Here is a 22,159-nt window from a genome sequence, read left to right as displayed (position 1 = left end):
CCGGGGCGGATTGGGGCACAGGGAGAGCTGGGGTCTCTGAGGGGTTTTGCTCAGTGTGACTGGTGTGTGGCCTGAGCGAGGACGGTCTCCAGTCAGGGGCTGTAAGGAGCTCTGATTTTGAGCAATTTGCCCTGAGCGGGCGCCTTCAGCAGTGGCCAGACCTGGCCTGGTCCATCACAGGAGGGTAGAGGTGTGACAGCTGAAGTCCCAGCGAAATGTCAGCATGGGCAATTAAAGCTGAATTCTCTTGCCCTGTCCTGTCCCAAACCCTGCTTGGATTCACCCCAGAGGCCTGTATGGGCGCATCTCAGGCATGCACCAGTCTAGTCTCCCAGCACCGCACCGTCATCACTTCATGCAGTCTCCCGACGGCCCGTGAGGTCGAGTTCTCCTCTTCCGATGTGGGGAACTGAGGCGCCGCTTGGGATCTTCACAGGCGACAGAGCCCAGGTCTCCTGAGTTGTGGCTCCATGCCCCCCACCGGCCCTTGGCCAATGAATTTCCCAGCCATCAGCCTGCTTGGAAGGCTTCTCCCTTTGTATCCTGCACGACAGCTCAGTCCCCCCAAGATGAGTGCTGCCCCAGCCTGCAATACACAGACCCCCACCTCCAGGGAACACGGCGCCTCCCGCCCCGGCTGCTGCTCCCAATGGAGGGTGGGGGGGCAGTACCACCCTTCACAGTTGGGTGAGGGATGCGCTGGAGACCGGGTGAGGAAAATGCCTGATCTCAGTCAGGCCGATCCCGCCCTTCTCCAAGCCAGGAGAATGGGGGCCCGGGGCCCATTTCAATAAAAACAGGGTGCCCCTGCTCTGCTCTTGCTGCTCGGCACCCCAAACCGGGCAAAGGAGCTGCTGGGCACTTCTCCCCGCCAACACAGGGGCTCTGGGGCTGGCGCTGAGGGAGCTCTCTTGGCAGCGCCACCCAGAGTCAGTCCTAGGACTCCGGGCACGGAACAGCTCCAGCCTCTCCAGACGCCAGGGCTACCCAGCCCTGATCTCAAGAGCTCCCTCAGCCCCTCCCCCGGATGCGACCGGCCGATCCCCCCACTCTCTGCTCCTTCCCCTCGGGGGTGGCGCCGGCGCGGCTGTGGTGGTCAGCGGAAGAGCGAGCCCACGGCAGTCCCCAGCCAGGATTGGGGGGCGTGTGCGGGTGCTCCCCCTTGGAGCTGCACCCTGGGGGACAGGGCGATGGTCCCTGGTAATTTACAGACAGCTCTGCCAGTGCCCGGTCGCAAGTAGCTGTTTCACGGCAGGCAGCCTGGGCCAGGCAGAACGGGCACCAGAGGCCGCCAGCCTGCTCTCCAAGAGACTCCCCCATGCTGCCTCAATGCCCGAGGGGGCAGCTATGGGGGGTGGCTCACAGGAGCCGGCACTGCCTCTTCCTCTCTGCCCGCAGGACGGGGGGGGCTGCCTCACCCTTCCTGCCCCCCGCACTGAGCCACCCTGCTGCCAAGGGGCGGCGTGGCTCTGGCTCTGCTTGCTCCCACGCTGCAGGAGTCGGCAATTTCCCAGAATCCTTTGCACTCACGTTTTAAAGGAGGCCATGGCAGCTGAGAGCAAAGGATTCTGGGCCGTGCCGGAGGCCTCACCAGAGCGGGCAGTGCCCGGAGCAGCCGGCGGGCAGGGGTGGCAGAGGCGGGGACAGGGCAGGCCTGGTAGCGAGTGAGCACAGCAGCCCCCCGCCCGCGCCCTCACACAGGGGGGTCCCCTCCCACCATCAGCCTCGCCCGCCCCCGGGAGAGGACAGGGCTGCCTGCGGCATGACCCTGCCAGCATGCCGGCCTTTGACGCTCCCCGGCAGCAACTGCAGGGGGCGCAGCGTGTCAGGACCCGGGGACACCGATTTTCCAGAGGCTCTCCCAATTGGGCAGGACCCCTGGGGATGGGCCCCATTGGCCCCGTGGCTAATCCTCCACTGCCCATCACGTTCCCATCATGCCTTGAGCCGCAGCATCCCCCACTGCATAGATGAGGAAACTGAGGCACACAGGCGGTGTCAGGAGCAGAAGCCCCCAGTGTCCTGCTAGCTGGTGCTGCCTCATTACCCCGGGCCACGAGCATGAGCCGGTGACACAAGTGGGTGCCCGGGGCCAGAGGCACCTGTCTGCACCTGGGAGGGGCACGGCGCTGGAGGCCACTAGCAGAGGCAGCCTTAGCAACCAAAGAGCCTACAGCATCTTCCTTAGCGATGGCACACCTGGCAACGGGCCCTGAGGGACGGCTTCAGGCAGGGGCCAGGGCCTGGACATGTGCAGAGCCCCCTGTGAATCCACGGCATCTGCTGCCTCCCCTCCCAGCCGAGGGCAACCGCTCCTGGATCTCCAGGCTGTGCTCACAGCCCACAGGCGCTCCCCAGGTGTTGGGTGAAACCTGCACCTCACGTCTTTCCGAGCGGGGCATGTCCCGGCCGCACAGCCCCCTGCCTTCACTGCGTGCTCCCAGCCTGGGCCGGCTGCTTCTCCCCAGAGGCCGGGAAAAGCTACAGCTCTCGGCCGGCCCACGTCAGGCTGCAGGCAGACAGCCTGGGAGAAACCCCACAAGAACCCACACATGTGCTGCCAAGCCGTGCTCCAGGCAGGGTCAGGCCCCCCACTGTCCCCAGACCTGGGCTGTCTGTGGGCCAGCGTGCCGGTCCCTTGGCTGGGCCAGGAGGCCCTGAGCTACTCATGCACCAGACTCTGCTTTGCAGGCTGGGCTCTGGGGAGCCAATCTCCCCCGGGGCGGCCCCCCGAGGTGCGGCGGAGGTTCACCAGCCCCCAGCCAGAGAAGGTGCAGCAGCGCTAGGCCCCGCGGACACGGCTGCACTGCCCCACCAGGGTGAACCCGATTCCCCGCGACCGAACGCCGTTCCGCGGAATGCCCACACGCTGGCTGTGAGTCTCCGCCGGGTCCTGCCCTGGGGGGCACGCTCCAGCACCCCGCCCCACCTGAGCAAGCAGCAGGCGGCTGAACCAAACCCAAAGGCCACGGGGGCCAGGGCCCTCCACTCTGCCGGAGCCGGTTCCCCGAGGCACATGCCCTCCCGCTGCCGGCTCACGCTACCTTTGGGCCTGCCACCTGCCCAGCAACCCCCTCTCCCGCCGGAGCGCTGCATGCTGGGAGCCCGACTCATAGCCCACTCCTGTGCGCACAGGGCCCATCGGCTCTGCTTGCACCGCGGAGGCTGGCGTACCGTCCGGACTCCCACAGCCGCGCTTAGTCCCTCTCACCGCTGCGGTCTGGGCAGGCTCCATGCAGACCGGGGGGATCGGGCATGGGAAGAGCCAGCGGGGGTGCTGGGGAGGCCAGGAGCGGAGCCCGCACACACAGCTGGCCCGATGCTGAGCAGTGACTGACAGCCAGCGTCCATCTCCAGGCACCCTGCTCTTCAGAGCCGGCGCACACAAAAGGCAAACGTGATACAGCAGAGGGATCTATTCAGAGAGCAGGAGCTTCCGGGCCCCGGCCCGCTGCGCATCCCCTCCCCAGGCTGGGGCCTGCCCATGGAGACCCGCGCAGGTTTCCAGCCCCCTGCTGCTGTCAGACAGAGGACGTGGAATCTAATCTCCGCAGACGCAGCCAGAGCAAACGCGCAGCCCGGCCAGGCCCCGGCAGCGCTCCCCTGACAGCTGCCTGCTCTGCGTTCACCCCACACGCACCTTTCCTCCCGCATCGCGGAGTGCCTCCCCGGCGCTGCTACACCCCAGCCAGGCCTCCGGGCTGCTCTGCCATCCTCCTCCTCGCTCCGCACATGCTCACTCCACACGCCCACCCTTAAAGGGAATCCGCACAGTGCTGCAAAGCCACCCAGGCACGCCGTTTGCCAGGGCTCAGCTGCCCCCCGCCCGGCGCTGCCCACAGCAAGCGGCCATTTTGACAGAGGCAGGAAGAGGCTCATTTCGAGTGGAGCTGCAGGGTGGATTCAGGGGCCGGCTTTGGGAGCTCTGGGTCTGGGGCAGTGGCCTACGGCTCAGGGTCAAGGCGATGGGCCTGTCGCTACCTGGGGGGAACCACAGAGCACTCTTCGGTCCAGCCGGCAGAGGCACGGACGCTAGACAAGTTCAGAGGGGCACTGCGGGACGGAGAAGGGTGCGAGGGGAATTGGCCCTCGGACAACTGACCGAGGCTTTTTCAAAGCTGTTTTCCAATCAAGAGGTGGATGTTTTTCTAAGAGATCATCTCTGGTTCAAGATGGGGTTAATTCAAGGCTTGCTGCACGGGGCGGGGGGTCAGACTAGCTGGTCCCCACGGTCCCTGTCAGCCGTGGACTCCAGCCGGTTTGCTAACCAGCTGCGTGTCCCCAGCCTGTGAAATCCTCCTTCTTCCAGCTGTAGGAATCCTCCTGGAGCAAGCCAGCACACGCCCCGGGGGCACACCGGCTAGCCAAGCAGAAGCTGGTGGGTGGGGTGTTTCCCCCTCACCCCGGTTAGACAACAGGGGAGGACTTTTCCTGTTCACCCTTCGGCTCAAGGCAGCAGCACCATTTCCAGGCGAGCTCTGGGAACGCCAGACCGTTTCGGCCTGGCCGTTCGGCTGGGAATGGTCTGAGCACCTGGCACACGCATGCACCCACATGCCCATCACAGCAGCCGAGTCCAGCTCCCTTCCATGTGTGACGGCACGTTGGGGGTCCCCCGTCTCCTGCACCCCGAAATGGCACAACCAGACTGCACCAGCCGGTGGAATAGAGGAAGTTTATTGCCTCTCCAGGATACAGCACAGCACATATGTAATCTGGTCACAGAGCTGGGCTAGGATGCCTCAGGCCCCCTTGAGATGGGGGGAGACTGGGCCCCTAAACTCCAGCCCCTTTCCCTAGGCTGTCTCCTCCATGCTCCCAGACAGCAACTAACCCACACTCTTCCAGCCCTGCCCCCCAGCCAGGGCAGCATCCACCTTCCTTTGTTCCTCTCCATGGGGGGGTGTCTGGTTCAACAGGTTTGGCGTCACCTTTGCATAGCGAGGTTTTCCCTGCTGGGTCTTGCTCCAGACAGCAGAGGTCACCACAGCCCAGCAAGTACCCCCACTACGTCACACCATGCCACCCGATTCAAACTCAGGACGCTGTCTGGCTTGGGTTACTGAAAAACACCTGCCTCTTCCTGCTAATGGGAGTGAAGGAAATACTGAGGCAGGGCCTGGCTCCTAGGAGTCCAGGATTCAGTCCCTTGCTCTGCCACAGGCTCCCCAGAGCAGGTGTCTTAGCCGCTCTGTGCCTCAGTTTCCCCCTCTGCAAGCTGAGGATAATACTTCCTGCCCTGTCTGTACTGTAAGCTCTTTGGGGCAGCCACTCTAGAGAATGCTGCCCTGTAGCTCCCCCTGCTGGCTAAACATGGGGCTGCAGGCATGCCCTGCCTCAGTTTCCCTCAGCAGGATTTTCTGTTTCCCCCAGGGATTCACAAGTCACAGCACCCCCAGAGTTAGATTACCTTCCAGGGTGATGAGATTTTCCCACCCCGCTTGGGCTGCCTACAGCCTGCCCCCTGGCTCTGTCCCCAGCTCCTCTAGGTCACCTTTCAGTCTCTCTACACTGGGACAGAGCACTGACTGACTGCCCCCCCCCCCCCCCAGTCCTTCCTGGGCCTTCCACAGGAGCACAGCTCCCTGGGCATCGGTGCAGGCTGCCGCCCGCCTGCACCAGGCCTGCCTGTGACGTAGTGGGGGTACCTTACTGGTTGCTAGGCTTGGGCTGTGGGTGACCCCCACTGGCTGCTGTCTGTACCACGGCCCAGCTGAGTAGCTGATGGGAAGGGAGGTAACCTGTTCTACCAGTTACCCCCCAGGGAGAGGAACAAAGGAAGGTGGAATGCTGCCCCTGGCTGGGGGGCAGGGCTGGAAGGGACAATCTGGAGGTTTCTGTCTGGGAGCATGGAGGAGACAGCCTAGGGAAAGGGGCTGGGATTTAGGGGCCCAGTCTCCCGCATCTCAAGGGGGGCTGAGGCATCCTAGGCCTGCCCTGGAACCAGATTCCATCTGTGCTGTGCTGTATCCTGAAGAAGCAATAAACTCCCTCTAGTCTACTGGCTGGTGGAGTCTGTCCGTGCCATTACGGGGGTGCAGGAGACGGGAAAACCCCAATGCGCCGTCACACCTTCCTGGGCCTTCCACAGGAGCACAGCTCCCTAGGCATCGGTGCAGGCTGCCGCCCGCCTGCACCAGGCCTGCCCTGCAGCTGGAAGGCTGCTAATTGGGGCGCAGGGGGAGACTGAACAGGGCTGGCTAGCAGCAGCCCACCCGGTTACAGAAGGTCTGTGTGTCTGTCCAGCCCCAGCACTGCAGGGCCCTGATCTGAGCTGGCACCTCTGCGGGGCTGTCGACACGGCATGAAACACTGCACCGGGCAATGGGGCGCAGCGGGGCCACGTTCTGTTGCTCACACAAGCCGGGCTCAGAGACCAGCCCCTGTGCGAGAGCGTCCCCACGACTTAGTGCCAGATTGTGAGCCCGCCGCCGCAGGCCCGGCCGGGAGCCGCTGCCCCTTGCGGGGGGGCCGTCCCCGCTGGCCGGGTGTCAGAGCCCAGGGGATTCGTTAAATCTAACGTTGATCCGATTCCCTGGGGACAAGAGAGGAGGCGCCTGGGCTGGGCTGGAGCAGCCCCCTGCTGTGGATGGGGGCTGACCTGGGCAGGCAGGAGCACCCCCCACCTGCGGCAGGCCCCATGGGGCTGGAGCAGCCCCCACCGGTTAACCGTGACCAGTGCCAATCAGGGGTTAGGGGAGAGGCTCACTCGTTAACTGGTTAATCGTTAGCACCCCTGCCCCAGTGTGGCCCTGGAAAACCCGGAGACACCTCATCATGAGCCGCGCCAAGCCCCCTCTGAGCCCCCAAACTCGCTGCAGCAGCGGCGCGGGCCCCCTGCGAACAACCCCCCGGCGCCACCCTCGCCCGGCAGCAGCGCCAGGCACACGCCTGCCCACACAGGCTCCGAGAACAAGCGCCCACCGGGCCTGGCTGTCGGATGCCTGCAATTTCCTTCCCACACGGCATGTGGGGCCTGCGTGTTTCCAAGGCAACGGCGGCAGTGCACGCGCGTGCCGGGCACGAGGAACGTCTGTAAGCAGGTCCCCGGCCCCAGCTGTCAATCCCCATCTAACAGCCTCCCGTTTGACTCCGGGCTGCAGCCATCGGGTTTGCCAAGCAGAGCGCCAGGCAATTAGCACCGGTCACTCGCGCCAGGCAGCCTCTCTGCGAGCAGGACGCAGGGCGCCGCTGGCCGGGCCCACGCAGCTCACCCCGTGGAGCCGCAGCCCTGCCCCTCGGCCTGGGGGCTCGGCCCCACTCCCCGAGCTAAGGCGCAGCCGCTGCTGGGCGCTCCATCCCGGACTCCCGGGAGTTCTGACAGCAGCCCCGGAGGCGGCCTGGGCCTGGTGACCCTGGTGCCGGGGGCGCCGGGCTGCTGCAGGGATTACGTCCTGGCCAAGGACCCTACATGGCCTCCCTCGAAGAGTGCCCCCGGAGAGTCCAGCCCTGGCAGGCTCCTCACCCAGGCGCGTGTCCCTCCCCAGCTCAGGATCCAGCAAAACCACCCCAAGACCAGCCCCAGGGGGCGCTCAGCCTGCCAGGACCCCCTCCGCTCGGGAGTTGCCATGGGGATGATGGGTCCCCCCCCAGAGGGGGCTGCATTTCCACGGTGGGAGAACTCACGGGTGGCCTGAGGCGGGAAAGCCGCGTGCGACCTGCAAGCTGCTACTAACTCTCCTTTTCTTCCTGCCCTTCTCGGCCCCTCCCCCCGTAAGGCAGGGTGCAGAGCCCTCCCCAGACAGAGGGAAGCAAGGAAGGCAAAGACTCCCCCACCCAGGACCGAGCACGGTGCTACCCACCCTCCCGCAGAGAGGCGGACTCCGCCCCGGGACTCGTGAAGGAGCGTTGCGGCTGGCCTGGCGGAGTGTGGGGGGCAGCAGCGTGTCCTTCGGGTTGCCAAGGCTGCTGCTACGTCCCCTTGGATCCAAATCACAGGAGAGTAGAGAAAATGGCGCTTTGTGTGCGGGGTTATTTCCTGCACGACTCACGTTTGCACGTGGCTGTTCTGCACGAGCCACGCTTGTAGGGGTCCCCTCCACGGGATGCAGGCAAGGGACCGCCCTTTGCCACGGGGGCAGCATGACCCACAGCCCCTTGCCACGGAATGATGCAGGCACGGCCACCAGAGGGCAGCAGCTCAGACCTCCTCACAGCCCCTGGTTCGTAGCCCCGACCCCCAGCCCGTCCCAGACCGCCGCTCTCTGCTCTCGCCTCTCCCCCAGAGCAATGAACCCTTCCCGGGATCTTCCCAAAGTGCAACCGGCCCGGCTCACAGCAGAGTTCACCGGGGCTCACAAGCCCTCGCACCGACCCACGCCTGGGCTGGCCATCATGACTCCACTGCATGGCTGATGCTCTGGCAGCCTCCCTGGCCTGCCTTGCAGCCTGCCCGCCCGGAGGTAAGCCAGGCACACCCCTGCCATGAAGGGCTCCGGGCCCGCCCAAAGCAGGAGCATTACAGGCAGTTTCCCGTCCCCGAGTCGGTTGCCCCTGTTCCGGCTGGTGAGCCAAAGAGAGCACAGGCAAGGCCCACAGAGCAAGCCCCAGGTGACCTGGAGAGGCTCTAACGTCTGGAACAACGTAAACGCTCCGCATCCCTCGCTGTAGCTGTCCCGCCTGCCCTCGTCCAGGCCTCTGCCCCAAGCAGGGTCTCTCCGCAGCCAGCGGAGAGAAGCAATTGAGAGAGCAGGCACTCTGCTAACATACGCCCGCACACACAGACCACGATCCGGCGCACTGCCTAGAATACTGCCTGCCTGCTTCCAAGACTGGCACCTGGCCTCCACCTACTCCCCTAGGGCCATGCCGCGAGGAAACCTGCCTGACCCCAGCTGGAGAGACGCTGCTGCCCTGAAGCATGCCGATAGCTAGAGAAGTGGTTCTTTTTATCCCAGCCGTGGTCACTGAGCCTCTTACTCACCCTGCTAAACTCAGCTGGTCTTTTCTGGGAGCATTTCGGAGGGAAACCCCCTCGCTTGCTGTTTTGGCCTGACAGTTTCCATGGAGAGTTTCCTGTTCTCACTGAGAAGCACAAAGCCGCGTCTTCCACAGTGCCGCCCCCACCACGCTGGTGGAAAAGACCCATCCAGTTCCAGATTTTCTCCGAGAAAAGAGCGCGATGAGAAAACGCTTCCTCGTGCCCATTTCCGGCCAGGGGACGTGGTCCGCAAAGGGCTGCTGCTAGCGGCCCCGTTTCAAAGCCCGTTGTCTGGGCATTTCAGCCACAGTCTCCGTGCCGCTGTCCCATGGGAATGGCGAGCAGGGGCTGGACCGGCTTCCTTGCCACCCGCCACCACCTCCCCACCATGTGTGGTGTAATCGGGCCAACCTAAGCCAGGCGTGGGCCCGGCCCGGCTGGGGACAGAGCTCTCCCATGGGCCTCTCGGCACGGCAGGCTCTCTGCTTCTGTCACAGCAGCGTCTCCCCGTGCAGACAGAGCCTGCGTCTCCTGCGTGTCCCTCACCATGGCCCCAGTTCAGCCATGTGTGTAGCTATGAGGGTGAGCGTATGTCCCGTCGGCTCGGGGGGAGCTTTGCTCCGTAGGAGGGACTGAGCAGCACACGAAGTTAAGGGTTTGCCAGCCTCGGCCCTCGGGGTCCGTTCTGGGTGGTGCTCAGCATCCTGCACCCCACAGGCATCCCGGGAGACTGAGGCTGCTTGGAAGGCCCCAGAAGATGCCGAGGCCTCCACTCTGTCCTACGTAGCTGAGAACATGAGGACAGGGCCTGAGAAGCTCTGATTGGCCCCTAACCAGGGGCCTGAGTCCAAGTCCGCTCTGGGGGTACGTCTACACTACAGCGCTAATTCGAACTAACGCATCTAGAACTAAAAACTAGTTCGAATGAGCATTTTGCTAATTTGAACTAGCGCGTCCACATTAAGTGGACCCTGAAGCGGGGTTAAGGATGGCCGGAAGCAGTGCCGGCAGGGCATCAGAGCGTGGAGATGCTGTCTCAGGCTAGCCGAGGGCTGTGCTTAAAAGGTCCTGACCCCTATCCCGGACAGACAGTTCTCAGGGGTGCCCCGCTTGCAAAGCAGTCCTGGCTTGGAGTGCCCGGAGTACCCACACAGGGCACATCACACCACTCGGCCATCAGCCCGGCTGCACTTGCCGCAGGCTGCCATCTGGGGAGAGGGGGCAATTGGGGGGCTGCAGGAGAGCTTCCACCCCCAGAAGCCCACAGAGCCAGCCCAGTCCTCCCCATCGGGGGCTCGTGCCCCATTCCTCCCTCACCTCCTTCCACTTACCCTTCCCTAGCCCCTCTTCTTGATGTACAAAATAAAGATAACGTGTCTTCCAAAATGGAATCTGTCTTTATTGAACAAAACTGGGGGAGACTGGGAAAAGGAGGTGGGAGAGGGGAAGAGAGAGGCTGGGAGAGGGGAGGGCAACTAAAATGGTCAGGGGTTGGGAACAGGTCCCATATGAAGAGAGGCTAAAGAGACTGGGACTTTTCAGCTTAGAAAAGAGGAGATGGAGGGGGGACAGGATAGAGGTCTCTAAAAGTAGGAGTTGGGTGGAGATGGTGCATACAGAAAAGTTCTTCATTAGTTCCCATAAAGAAGGACTAGAGGACACCAAAGGAAAGGAATGGGTAGCAGGCTTCAAACTAGTAACAGAAAGTTCTTCTTCACAAAGCAAAGAGTCAACCTGTGGAACTCCTTGCTGCAGGAGGCTGTGAAGGCTAGAACTGGAACAGAGTTTAAAGGGAAGTGAGATCAAGTCATGGAGGTTGGGTCCATGGAGTGGTATTAGCCAGGGGGTAGGAGTGGTGTCCCTGCCCAAGGTTTGTGGAAGGCTGAAGAGGGATGGCACGAGACAAATGGCTTGGTCACTGTCTTCGGTCCATCCTCTCCAGGGTCCCTAGGGTTGGCCGCTGTCGGCAGACAGGCTACTGGGCTAGATGGACCTTTGGTCTGACCAAGGACGGCCATTGTAAGCTCAGGGCTCAGGGTCGGGGGTCTCAGTGGACCCCCTTGATTCTCTTGCACACCTGCTCCTGGGCGGCCAGGCTGGCAGCTCTCCTGCCCAAGCCGGCCACTTTCCTGTGCCTAGTGCGGAGATCGTGGACGAGGTCCACGATGTCCGCACTAGCCCAGGCGGGTGCCCGCCTCTTGCTGTCCCGGGCAAGCTCCCGGGAGCCGCCAGCCTGGTCCCGGGAAAAGGGGGAGGGCTGGGGGGCATCGGGTGGGTGGCTCGATCCGTGCCAGGTGCAGGGTCTGCTAGCTGGGTGCTGGCAGGCTTGCACCTGGCACGGGCACCGTAGCCAGCCCATGCCCCTTTAAGGGGTCCGGGGCTGGAAGGGGGGCAGTAGAGTTTCCCTGGTGTTGGCCAGAGTGGCCACCAGGGAAAGCTGGGGAGGGCTAACTAACTTTGTAGTGTAGACATACCCTGGCTCTCCTGGTGCCGGGCCCAGGGGCGGTGGCCAGATCATTCCGAACAGACCCTTTCCCCAACTCCTGCTGTCATGCGGGGTTCCCAGCGCCCCCGGCTCCCTGCCCAGCGAGCGCTCCTTGAGAGCACTGCCCACAGGGGCCGTGTGCGCGGCTCCTTGCTAGCACGGCACCGGCTGCTCTGACGGCAGCCGAAGGAGACTCGGCCTGGCTCTGGTGGGGGAAGGGAGCTCCCAGAATCGGGGATCTGTCGGTGGCGAGCCCAGACGGAGCTCTCCAGAGCTCGTTAAAACTGGGTGTCCTGTGAACACGGGAGCCTCCTGACAGGGCTTGGGCCTACGCAGGGGGCAGCGAGGCCTTTGTTTGCTGCTGCCCACGCGCAGGGGGGCCAGACACCGCCTCTGCCCACGCTGCCGAGTCCCGAGGGTGGCGCACCCGCAGAGCGAGGCCGTGTGGCGGCACGTCCTGCACACACGCTGACCGCCCCCTCCGCAGCCACACACAGCGCAGGCACAGGCGACTGCCCCCCCACCCCAGGGCCCCACGCACCCGGAGCAAACCGCCTGTCCTGGGAGAGCGCCCTGGTTACGCCGGCCCTGCGGCCCACCCGCCAGCCTCGGCTGCCCCTCGCTGCCATTGCCTGTCTCTGCCAGCACCTCAGCAGAAGGCGCCTCCTCCCCCCCGCCCGCAAGCAGATGCGGGATGATCACCCCTCCCCCGGGTCTCATTGTGATCCCACACGTGACGCCTGATGGCTCTGGGGTACAGCACCGCTCCCTCAGCGCCCCTTGCAGCCAGCCCTGGCACGACGGTGACCTGCCTCAGTGTCCCCACAGCAGCCTTAGCCCTCCTCCCGCCACGGCGACGACTTGCTGCAGCAGCGACGTGGCCCTGCAGAGAAGTCACTACCAAGCGCACGCACAAACACCCCCCCCCCAAGGGCTCTGGCTTCGCTCCTCCAATCCAAGCGCTCTGCTTCCCTCCCTGGGCTGGGCTTCCCCCCTCTGCCCCTCCTGGGCTCCTTTGGCTGCTCCCCGCTCTCTCCCGGCAGAGAGAGGCTTGGTGGTGGCGAGATCCAGGCAAACGTTCTCCAGAGGGGGGCAGGGCCACACGGTCCCAGGGAGCCCACTGGGCATTGACATCCCTGCCCCAGCTCTCGCCAGGAGCGAACCGCTCTTGGTCCATGTCAGGTAACAGCCATACGCCCCGAGGGCCCAGCGCCTGTTTTACTCGGCAGACCCGGTCCCCGGGGCAGATACCCCCGTGGAAAATACCCCGGGGGCCATCACCATGGCCATGTGCTGAGCAGAATCTGAGACTCTCCCGCACTCTGCAAACATTCACTAACCAAACCTCACCGCTCCCTTGTCGGGGAGCCCCTCCCCCATTTTACAGATGGGGAAACTGAGGTCCGACTCGCCCGGTGCCAGAGTCCCGGTGAGTGTTTGAGCCACTGGGCTCCAGGCCAGTTACTCAGCAAGATGGGAGGGACCGTGGGGCTGGACAACAGCGTCATTGATCTCGGCAGGGTGACAAGGCGGAGCGTGTGACGAGCACAGACATTAAACAACACCTGTCAGGGCGGACGTTAGCTGCACGCAGGCAGGCAGGCGTGGCGTGTGGCAGGGCACGCCGGGGGCACGTGCTTTCTAGCATGCCAGCGGGGCTGGGGAGCTTCCGTGGGGCCGGTTCTTTTTCGGGACCCGAGGCCAGCGGCGGAGGCGTCTGTGCCCTGAGCTCTTTAATCAGAGCCATTTCCCCCGGCAGCGCTGCCCCCGGACACTGGCGTCTGGGCCAGAACTGTAGAGAGGGGATGGTGGCAGGCTGCACGGGCCACCTCTCCTCAGGCCTGCTGCACGAAGGGGGAGCACCTGGAGCCTCCACCCGTCATTCCTCCTCCGCTGCCGAGCCGACCGCAACACCCCAACATTTGCCAGTGCCAGCAGAAGGCAGCGACAGAGAGAAGCTACATGCACCGAGAGTGCTGCACCACCACCGCTGCCTCCAACTCACTCGCCAGCTGCACTAGGGCCCCTCTGTCCCGAAAGCATTCCTTCCCTGCCGCCCCCACGGAGGACCCCGAGCAGTACAGGGGCTATGACACACAGTGCACCAGCGTGGACTGTAGCCAGCACATTTCAGCGTTGCATAGGCATGCTAGAGGAACCAGGGTGCTGGGTTGTTCGTTACAGGTGTGTTGTCTCAGTCCGTAGTTTGGTTTGATGCCCAGGAACGAGGCACAAGGCTGGTGGGGCAGGGGGGCAAAGGAGACTCAGCTGCTCTTCCACTGATTTCCTATGGGGGCGACCCTCAAGCCCACAGAGTGCCTCAGTTTCCCATCTGGACACTGGGGATAGGGCCTAAGCGCTTGTGGGGGGGGAGCGGTGCTGAACTCGTGCCCGTGTAGGGCTCTGAGTGATCCGGCGGGAAGGCGGCCTAGGGGGGCGAGCGGTGGGTATTGCCCCCGTGTTATTTCACACAGCCCTGCTAGCAGCAGGCACAAGGAGCCCTCTCCCCCCAAGCAGAGCCGGACGCGGGGTGCGAGATCCCTGTGACAGCCTGGGCCGGGCACTTCCTGTGTGGCGAGGGAGAAGGCTGGCCGAGTCCGCCCGCGCTTCCGTGGGCTGGAGAGCTCAGGAGAACAGCCTTCCCGGGAGACCCCTGTGCCGGCGTGGTGGGGACCCCCCGACCCTGAGCCCCATAGCAGCAAGGTGAGACTCCACCAGCCAGTAGAACAGGGGGGTTATTGCTTCTCCGAGGTACGTGATGTGGCTACAGGACTCAGGGGCTGGCAGCCCTAGACCCCTTGGGGCAGGGCCCACTGGCCCCCCTGAACTGCCAGCACCCTGCTTAGTCTCCTCTCTTCATGGCATCCCAGCCAAAAACTGCCCAGCTCCCAGGCCCTGCCCCCCAGCCGGGTGGCCGTCGCCGTCTCCCCCTCCCTCCCTGTGTCTCTGCCCTGAGAAGAGCCTTGTTATCTGCTGGGCCAGTCCACGTGTGGGTGAGTCACACAGCACAGAGGGTCACAGAGCACCCAGCCCCCCACTACGCCACCCTCCTCCCCTCTTGCCGGGGATCCGGCCGGGCCGGCCAGTGGAGAGCGGAATCCCGTTCCTGGGCCAGAGTCTCGGCTTGGCTCCGCCGCCCACCCCAGAGTCTTGGCCGAGGGCTGCGAACAGGCGCGAGCGCCCGAACTGAGCTCCCTTAGCGGGGAGGCTGCTCCGCACTGCCTGGAGCCAGGCCCCTTCCAGGTGTCTCAGGGCTGCCCCTCCCCCCCGGATGGTCCCAGAGCCACAGGCAGAGCGCGGCCCGCTCCGCGGGGGGCTGCGACGACGCTCCGGCCTGGGCGAGCGGAGCCGGCTGAGGCCCTCGGCACGGTGCCACCGTGCAGCTTTGTCTCGCCTCGGCGGCTTGGGCTTCGCAGCATCGGCCCAAGGCCTTGGGCGCGGGCTCGGCTGAGGGGGACTGGACTTCACGTTCCCACCAGCCAGCTCACCCACCCACCGGCTCTTGCCCCGCCCTCCTCACAAGTGCGCAACAGCCCCCAGCGAGACCCTGCCCCCTCGCTCCACTGCAATCAGCCGCTCATACACCCACCTGGATTGCCGGGGGCTTGGCACCTGCGGGCGAGACTCCCTGCCAGGCAGAGCGTTGGCCTCGTGCTAGCCCCCCGCCCTCCGAGTCCCCCCACACGCCCACACTCTGTAGACACGGGGGATCCCGGTGGAAGCAGCCACTGGGCGCCCCAAGCAGCAATCCGGGTTCTCTTGCATCCTGGCTTGGAGCCAGGCACAGTGACTCCACCGACTCAGGGAAGGGAAGTCACACATCGGCCCCGGAGCTACTCGGGGGCAGAAGCTGGCAGGGAAGGGGCGCACGGCTAAAGGCCTGGATCCTGCCGACTCCCAGGCAGTGGGGGAGATGCACCAAACCTGCCCGGGGAGCTGCACGCTGCCCTGCGCCATCGGGCCTGGGGCTAGTGGCCGTGCTGCCGCCTGGGTGCCTCCGTGACCCCTCCGCACAGAGACCCGGGGTCACCGGCTCAGTGAGCGACGGAAACGGAGCCCCACGATGCGTGCAGCAGCAGAGAACAGCGCGATGCACTTCCCGGAGGGGGGAATGGCGTAACGTAGTGGCACCAGTCCACTTGGCTGCTGGGGCCACCCCCCTCCAGTCCCCGGGATGGTTGCATCGAGCAGACACGTAACGCGCTGGGCCTGGCACAGCAGAAGCCTGGCTCTGGGTCCTCTCCGAACGCGTCTGTGACGTAGTGGGGGGGGGGTCTGCTCTGTAACCCGGTGTCCCCCTGCGCTGGGAGCTGCGATTCCCACTGACGCCCCCACTTCGCCCAGACACCCGGGCCCAGCCTGAGCAGATAAAAGCTCCCCCAGGGGAGAGACAAAGGGAAGGGGGCAGAGACGGCACCTGGCTGGGGGGCAGGGTCTGGGAGCGAGGCAGCTTTGGGCTGGAACCATGAAGGAGACACTAAGGAGTCCAGGGCCCAGGCACCCACCCCAAGGGGGCTGAGGCAGCCTGGCCCTGACTCCTGTAGCCACGTCCCGTCTGTGCTGGGCTGCACCCTGGAGAAACAAACCGCCCCTGTTCTACCGGCTGGCAAAGACTGTTCTGGCTGCTCCAGGGGTGCAGGGCTGGGGGCTCCCCGACACGTCGTCACAGAACGCGTCACCCTCACCGGCCCGCAGGCCCTTCGGGCAGGGAGCCCCTCGCGCCCGACAGCCGCACGGCCCCTGCTGGCTCGCGCCTGACTCCAGCCGGCCCCACAGCTAAGACCTGACTTGGGCTTCCGCCCCCGGGCAAGCGACCTGCGCCCCGGGCAGCGCCCCACAGCCCAACCCCTGCCCGGAGAACCAGCTGGCGTCACTTACCCCAGGTAACGTCTTCTGCTCATGCAAGGCACTCTGGGCTTTCAGGGCAGAGTCCCGGGCGCAGTACGTGAGGAAGGCGCAGCCTGGAGGGAGAGAAGGCAGTCACAGCACACGCCGAGGGCAAGCCCAGCATGGGGCCGGCGCGGCGCTCGCCCGGCGGCAGCACGGAGGGGGTGGTGCGCGTGCCTGACAAGTCGAGCCGCCGCCCACTCCCAGCCGGCCCTTGGGGGAACCGAGCAGGCAGGTCGCGGGGCCCCACGCTCTGCGGCGCCCCTGGACACCGGCCTCTCCCAGTCCCTGAGCCCTGCAGAGCTAGCACTGCCCTGCGCCAGGGCCCTGCCCCCCATGCCAGAGCCCCGCTCGGCCCTCAGCTCCCCCTCCGCTGTGGCCCGGGAAGCCGAGGCAGGCCTGGGTGGCGGCAGCTCACCAAATCCCAGTTTGCCCCGCCAGGCCCTGGGGAGCGTGCTGGGCTGGGGCCCAGAGAACACATCTCCTCCCTGGGCCGCCGAGCACGGGCAGCGCTGACATGGGCTGCGTGGTACCCACATCCCGCGAGCGGGACCGAGGCCATGAACCGGGGCCTGCCGACAGCCAGCCTGCCCGGTGCTCCGAGGTGTCCCCGGGGGGGCTGGGGCCCGCTCCTTCTCGCCTGCCACTGGCATCTTCAATCAGTGCCAGGCGCGTGGCGATGGCCCCGTTCGGATGGCTCAGGGCTTTGCCCTCAGCCCTGCCCAGAGAGCCACTGGAATGGGAGCCGTCCACAGGGCAGAGCCGAACCAGCAGCCATGCTCCGTCAGAGAGACGGCAGACAGCGGGCTGGGCCTGTGGGGAGCTGCCTGGGCCAGGCTGCCGGAGCAGGCGCTTTGACAGCTCTGGAGCCTGGGGGACAGCGCGGGGAAGCCGGGGCGGGGGCTGATTGTGATCTCTGCTTCCCAGCAGGGAACTCCACCGAGATCAGCGGCGTGCCAGCTTCTCACCCGCCTGGCGGATCGCGGACTCGGCGTGTGCTGCCCTGTATTCACGCCCCAGCTACCCGTGTTCACACCCCCAGGCTGCCTGCCTGTGTTCACACTCTGGACTGCCCTGTATTCACACCCCAACTGCCCTGAATTCACACCCCAAAGCTATGCTGTATTCACACCCCAGTTACCTGTGCTCACACCCCCAAGCTGCCCTCCGTTCACACTCTGGACTGCCCTGTATTCACACTCCCAGTCTGCTTGCCTGTGCTCACACCCTGGACTGCCCTGCATTCACACCTCCAGTCTGCCTGCCTGTGTTCACACCCCGAGGCTACGCTGTATTCACACCCCAGCTACCTGTGCTCACACCCCCAGGCTGCCCTGCGTTCACACCCTGGACTATCCTGTGCTCACACCCCAGGCTGCCCTGTATTCACACCCCAACTGCCCTGAATTCACACACCCCGGCTACACTGTATTCACACCCCAGCCTCTCTTCAGTTTGGCCTTCAGCCAGACCCACGCTACCGGGAAATGGCCTTTTCTCAGCCAGCTGGGGGCTGAGCGCAGGAGCTCCAAACCGGCGCAGGCTGGTGAACCTCCCAGCCCCTCTGGACAAGGCTGGGCTTGGCTGGGCAGGCTCCGGGACACGGAGGGGGTGAGTGGCGCGCTCAGTGCCACCCGGAGGGGCAGGGGCAATGCCCACGTGGAGCCTGGCAGCCCCACTGGCGCAGAACACGGAGCGCCCCCCGGGGCCAGCAGAGCTGGGTTCCGCTCAGTCTGGGGACCCAGGGACACGCCGTCGGTGTTGGAACAAGGGGCCCGACCCAGGTGATCTCCTTGGGGTGGGGAGCCAAGTCCCTGGCTTCCCCCTTGAGACTGAGCCTCTGGCTCGGGCCCAGAGTCTCGGGAAGCGGCTGCAGCCCCGAGTGCACATCTGTGGGGCTGCTGCTTGCACGGAGAGGGGGCTCTGCCCCCAAGGTTGTGCCCAGGCAGCACTCGGTGCACACTGCCCGTGCGACGGTAGGCCCATGGGCACTGGCCACAGCCTGCCACATGCGGCCTCAGGGAGCAACTGCCCACACCTGCCTTGCTTGTGCACACACCTGCATGCCACCTAGCCACACCGTGACGCCCCCCTGCCCCTGCTCCCTCCCCACCCTGAGCCACGCACACAACTGCCCCCGCATCCACGCCCTGCCCCTGGCTCCTTGCAGCCCCTCGCCCCAACTGCGGCCTCCCCTGCCGCTCCACAGGCAGCCGGGGCCACGAGCCTTCTCTGCCCCAGGGCTACCTGACTCTTGTTCAAGTCCCAGCTCTGCCGCTGGCCTGTGGGCTGAGCTGCTCCGTGCCTCAGTTTCCCCACCTGCCAAATCAGGGAAATGATGCCCCCCCTCCTGGGTGAAGCGCGCTGAGATTGCTGCAGAACGCCCCACACGAGCCAGGCGCTGTTCCCCCGAGTCAGTCCCCTGGTTCATGCCGCCGGCGGGCAGGGCAGCCTCACAGCCCCACGACCGCAATGCCCTGGCCCCTGGTGGCACTGCTGCTGGGCAAGCCCACGACGCCATGGGCCACAGAGACTGGAAGCCCCCGGGAAAGGAGACGGGATCTGGCTGCCCTCCCACAGGTGCCTGGCCCTTGGCACCGACTCCCCTGGCATGGAGACCAACAGGCTTGTGTCTCAACCTTTTTAAGCATGAGATCACTTTTTGAACTTAAGTGCAATCCAGGATCTACCTCAAACCCAAACACCTTTCCCCGGCTCCTTCCTGCCCCTTCTCCAAGGCGCTACCCTGCTCACTCTGTCCTCCCTCCCTCCCCCACCTTACTCACTTTTACCATGCTTGGGGCAGAGGGCTGGGGTGAGGGGAGGTGGGTGCGGATGCTCCTCTTGGGCTAAAGGATTTGGAGAGTGAGAGGGGCTCTGCGCTGAGCCTGGGGCAGGAGGGGCGCAGGCTCTGGGAAGGAGTGTGGGTGCAAGGGGACTCAGCTAGAGCAGGAGTTTGGAGTGCAGGAGGGGCTCAGAAGTAGGCCTGGGGTTCAGAATGCAGGCTCCAGCTGGGCATCGCTTACCACAGGTGGCTTCTGGGTGGGGGCGCAGTGGGGCTAAAGCAGGCTCACCCCACCCTGGCCCTGCACCGCTCCCAAAAGCAGCCACCAAACTCGCTCCAGCCCTGCCCCCTGCTCTATAGAGATGGGGTACACAGTTGGGGGAGGGGCACTCTGACATCAGCACCGCCTCTTCTTCCTGTGTCCTGCACAGCGAGCAGGAGGCTCCCAGGGGCAGGGGGCAGCTCGAAGGCAGAGGGCAGGAGCAGCACGGCAGTGCTGAGGGGCAGATGAAGGGCCGGCACTTGACAGCCTCCCGGCCAAACCTGTCAGGATCCCCTGTCAAAGGCTCCAAGATCCACCAGTAGATCCCTATCTCCTATCTCCTGGTTGGTGACCCCTGGTCTAAACCATCCATGAGCTGGGTCAGTGCTGGGTAGGGGGCGGGGCCCGCTTGGCCCTCAGGCAATCAGAGTGCATTAGCCAGGCCTGGTTAATTGAAATCAGTGAGCAGAGCCAAACAGGCTGGGATTACAGCAAATCCCTCCAGATTAACAAAGCAGCCACGGTGGGGAGGTGGGATGGGCCCAGGCCAGGGGAGCGGGCGGCCCTGAGAGCGCCGCCTTCGGGCACAGCCCCACCCTCGTGCCATTGCCCCACCTCCGGGGGGCAGACAGGGACAGCAGGAAGCCCCCAGGCTCCCAGGGGCAGTGCCAGGGATCCTTCCCTGGGGCCCTGCAGAATGGTGCACCCTGGAGACACCCTCCATTTCTCCCCCCACATGGGGTGGGGGTCACGCCCCCTGGAGACACACGGGACTCTCAGCTACTGTCTCAGGCCCAATGCAAACGCAGGCAACATCGTTCCCCCGGCGTCGTGTTTCCAAGTGTTTCCTCCCAGACTCAGCCCGGAAGCTGCCTCTTGGTTTCTAACCAAAGCCCCGGTCCTCACTCGGCCCCATGCAAAGGCCCTCGATTGCCCTGATGACCAGGCATGGGCTGTACCGTGCCAGGGGTGGGGCACCCTCCTGCTGGGCGGGGGCTCTCAGCACTCAGTCACGAGTGCAAACCGCAGACGTCTTCCCCAGCCTGGCCATGGCAGTGCGCACAGCGTGGGCGTGGGCCCTTACACAGTGGCCCAGGAAGACGACGCTGACTAGAGCGACCATTGGGGCCAGCTGAAACTAACGGGGAGCCCTGGCGAGGAAAAGAGACTGGAGACAGGGGACAGAAATTGAATCTGTGGGGCCTTGGCTAAGTGTGAGAGACAGGCCAGGATCTGAAACCTCATGGATCTTAGGTGCCAGGCAGGCCTGCCTCCACCTGAGGTGTACCCCCAGACGCCCCTGCTGCTGCCCGCTCTAGGGGAACACACAGAAGGTGAGGTGGGCAGCCTTTGGGGTTATTTCCCTTTGGCCTTGACTTGTGTCTAATGGAGTGTGGGGGAGTGAGCAGGCTGTGAACAGAGCTGCATAGTGTATACTGTAAATACATGCTGGTAGCGGGGAGGGGGGTGTTAATGGCATTGCTGAAAGGGGGCAGTTAAGGTTGTTCAGGCGAGCTTAACGCTGCATCCCCGGCTTTTTAGCCATGTGCGTTTTGCTCATTGATTTTCAGTGACAACCAGCCAGTAAGCAACCAAACTGCTCTATGGTGGTTTTCTGCCATGGAATTTCAGCCCTCCCGACGAGACACCTGTTAGCACCATCGACTCAGACATGCTGCGGAACCCGCCCAGAACGTTCCAGCTCCTAGAGAGAAATGAACGAACGCTCAGGACCCTGTTCTCTCCAGCACTGGGCCAACCAGAGAAAGGAAAGCAAGGGACCCCCGGCCCCCCAGACATGTGGGGGTTCATACTCCGGGGGGAGGGCTCTCCTGAGCAGCCTATGCACCCCAGGGAGCTGAGCCTGGCAGTGCTCGGCGCATCCTCCCTGTCCTCACCACCCCTCATTAGCACGGCTAATACAGCAGCGAGAGAGCGGCCTGGCCGAGCCCGCGCGTTCGCTCGGTTCAGACATCCTGGGGCAGCAAGAGACGCTGCGAAGAGGCTGCTCGCTGCCCCGGAATGCCAGCCCAGCCCTGATCAGGGGGGCCTGGGAGCCGCCCCCAGACTGGAGCTGCTCCACACAGTGACCTGCAGGGCTGCTCCCCCGGGGTGGCCCTCCAGATCTGGGACCCCTCCCCTAAGGAAGCAGAGAGGCTGATCCAGCCTTGGCAATTCACATTGTCTGTACATCTAGGTACCCGGGCTGCCCGCCCCCACTCTCAGCTGCAGCCACCCTGGTATCGAGGGTCCATGTCCTACTCCCCGGGGGGGGCGGGGGCAGCTCTGCATGACCCATCCCACGGGGGGCGCTGTCAGCAGTGGCTCCCCCAGCATTCCCAGGGGCGCCGTGTCACACAGACCTTCCCAGATCGCCAGGGAGCTGGTAACCAGGGAGACCGTGTCACCGTAATCTCGTCTCCCTCAGCCATCCCAGCCCCTGGCAGGAGAAAGCTTCCCTGCCTCCACGTGCCAAGAGGGCAGCCAGCCCGGCTCTGCCCGGCCCGCAGCTGAGTCCTCCAGCCCCTTCTCACCTTCCCAGCCTGGCCCCTCCCCTGCCAGCAGCGGCGGTTCCGCCAGGGATCCGGGCGACACTAGCAGCCCCATGTCCAGTCCTAGCGGCTGGCAACCTGCATATCCTCATGGGCCTCAGCCCAGTGGTCTCCAAGAGCCGGCGCCAGCTGGCCCCCAGCTGAGAGTCACCCAGGGGTGGGCGTGCTGGGGAGAGTGACCTCCCCTCTCACCGGGCGGGGACACACACGGGGGGCACTGGGGAGCATGCTTACCCTGCAGTCACCAGGCACAACCAGCCCCCCTGCT

At 64.8% G+C, this 22,159-nt stretch overlaps 1 protein-coding gene across 4 annotated transcripts in view; it reads right to left on the bottom strand.

Moving 5' to 3' along the window:
- The window catches only part of CELF6 (CUGBP Elav-like family member 6), a 126,113-nt gene that overhangs the window by 64,017 nt on the left and 39,937 nt on the right, over positions 1 to 22,159 (bottom strand). For all 4 annotated transcript variants that reach the window (XM_089781927.1, XM_075897550.2, XM_089781925.1 and 1 more), the window contains one exon: positions 16,284 to 16,366. Coding sequence is in view for 3 of the 4 variants with exons in the window: in XM_075897550.2 (XP_075753665.1) it covers positions 16,284 to 16,366 (83 nt within the window). In the remaining variant the exon portion in view is untranslated. The remainder of the gene's footprint in view (positions 1 to 16,283; positions 16,367 to 22,159) is intronic.

The sequence above is a fragment of the Pelodiscus sinensis genome, chromosome 14 (assembly GCF_052426305.1).
Source record: "Pelodiscus sinensis isolate ZL-2025 chromosome 14, ASM5242630v1, whole genome shotgun sequence".
NCBI classification, from domain to species: Eukaryota; Metazoa; Chordata; order Testudines; family Trionychidae; genus Pelodiscus; species Pelodiscus sinensis.
This window is presented reverse-complemented; position numbering and strand designations above follow the sequence as displayed.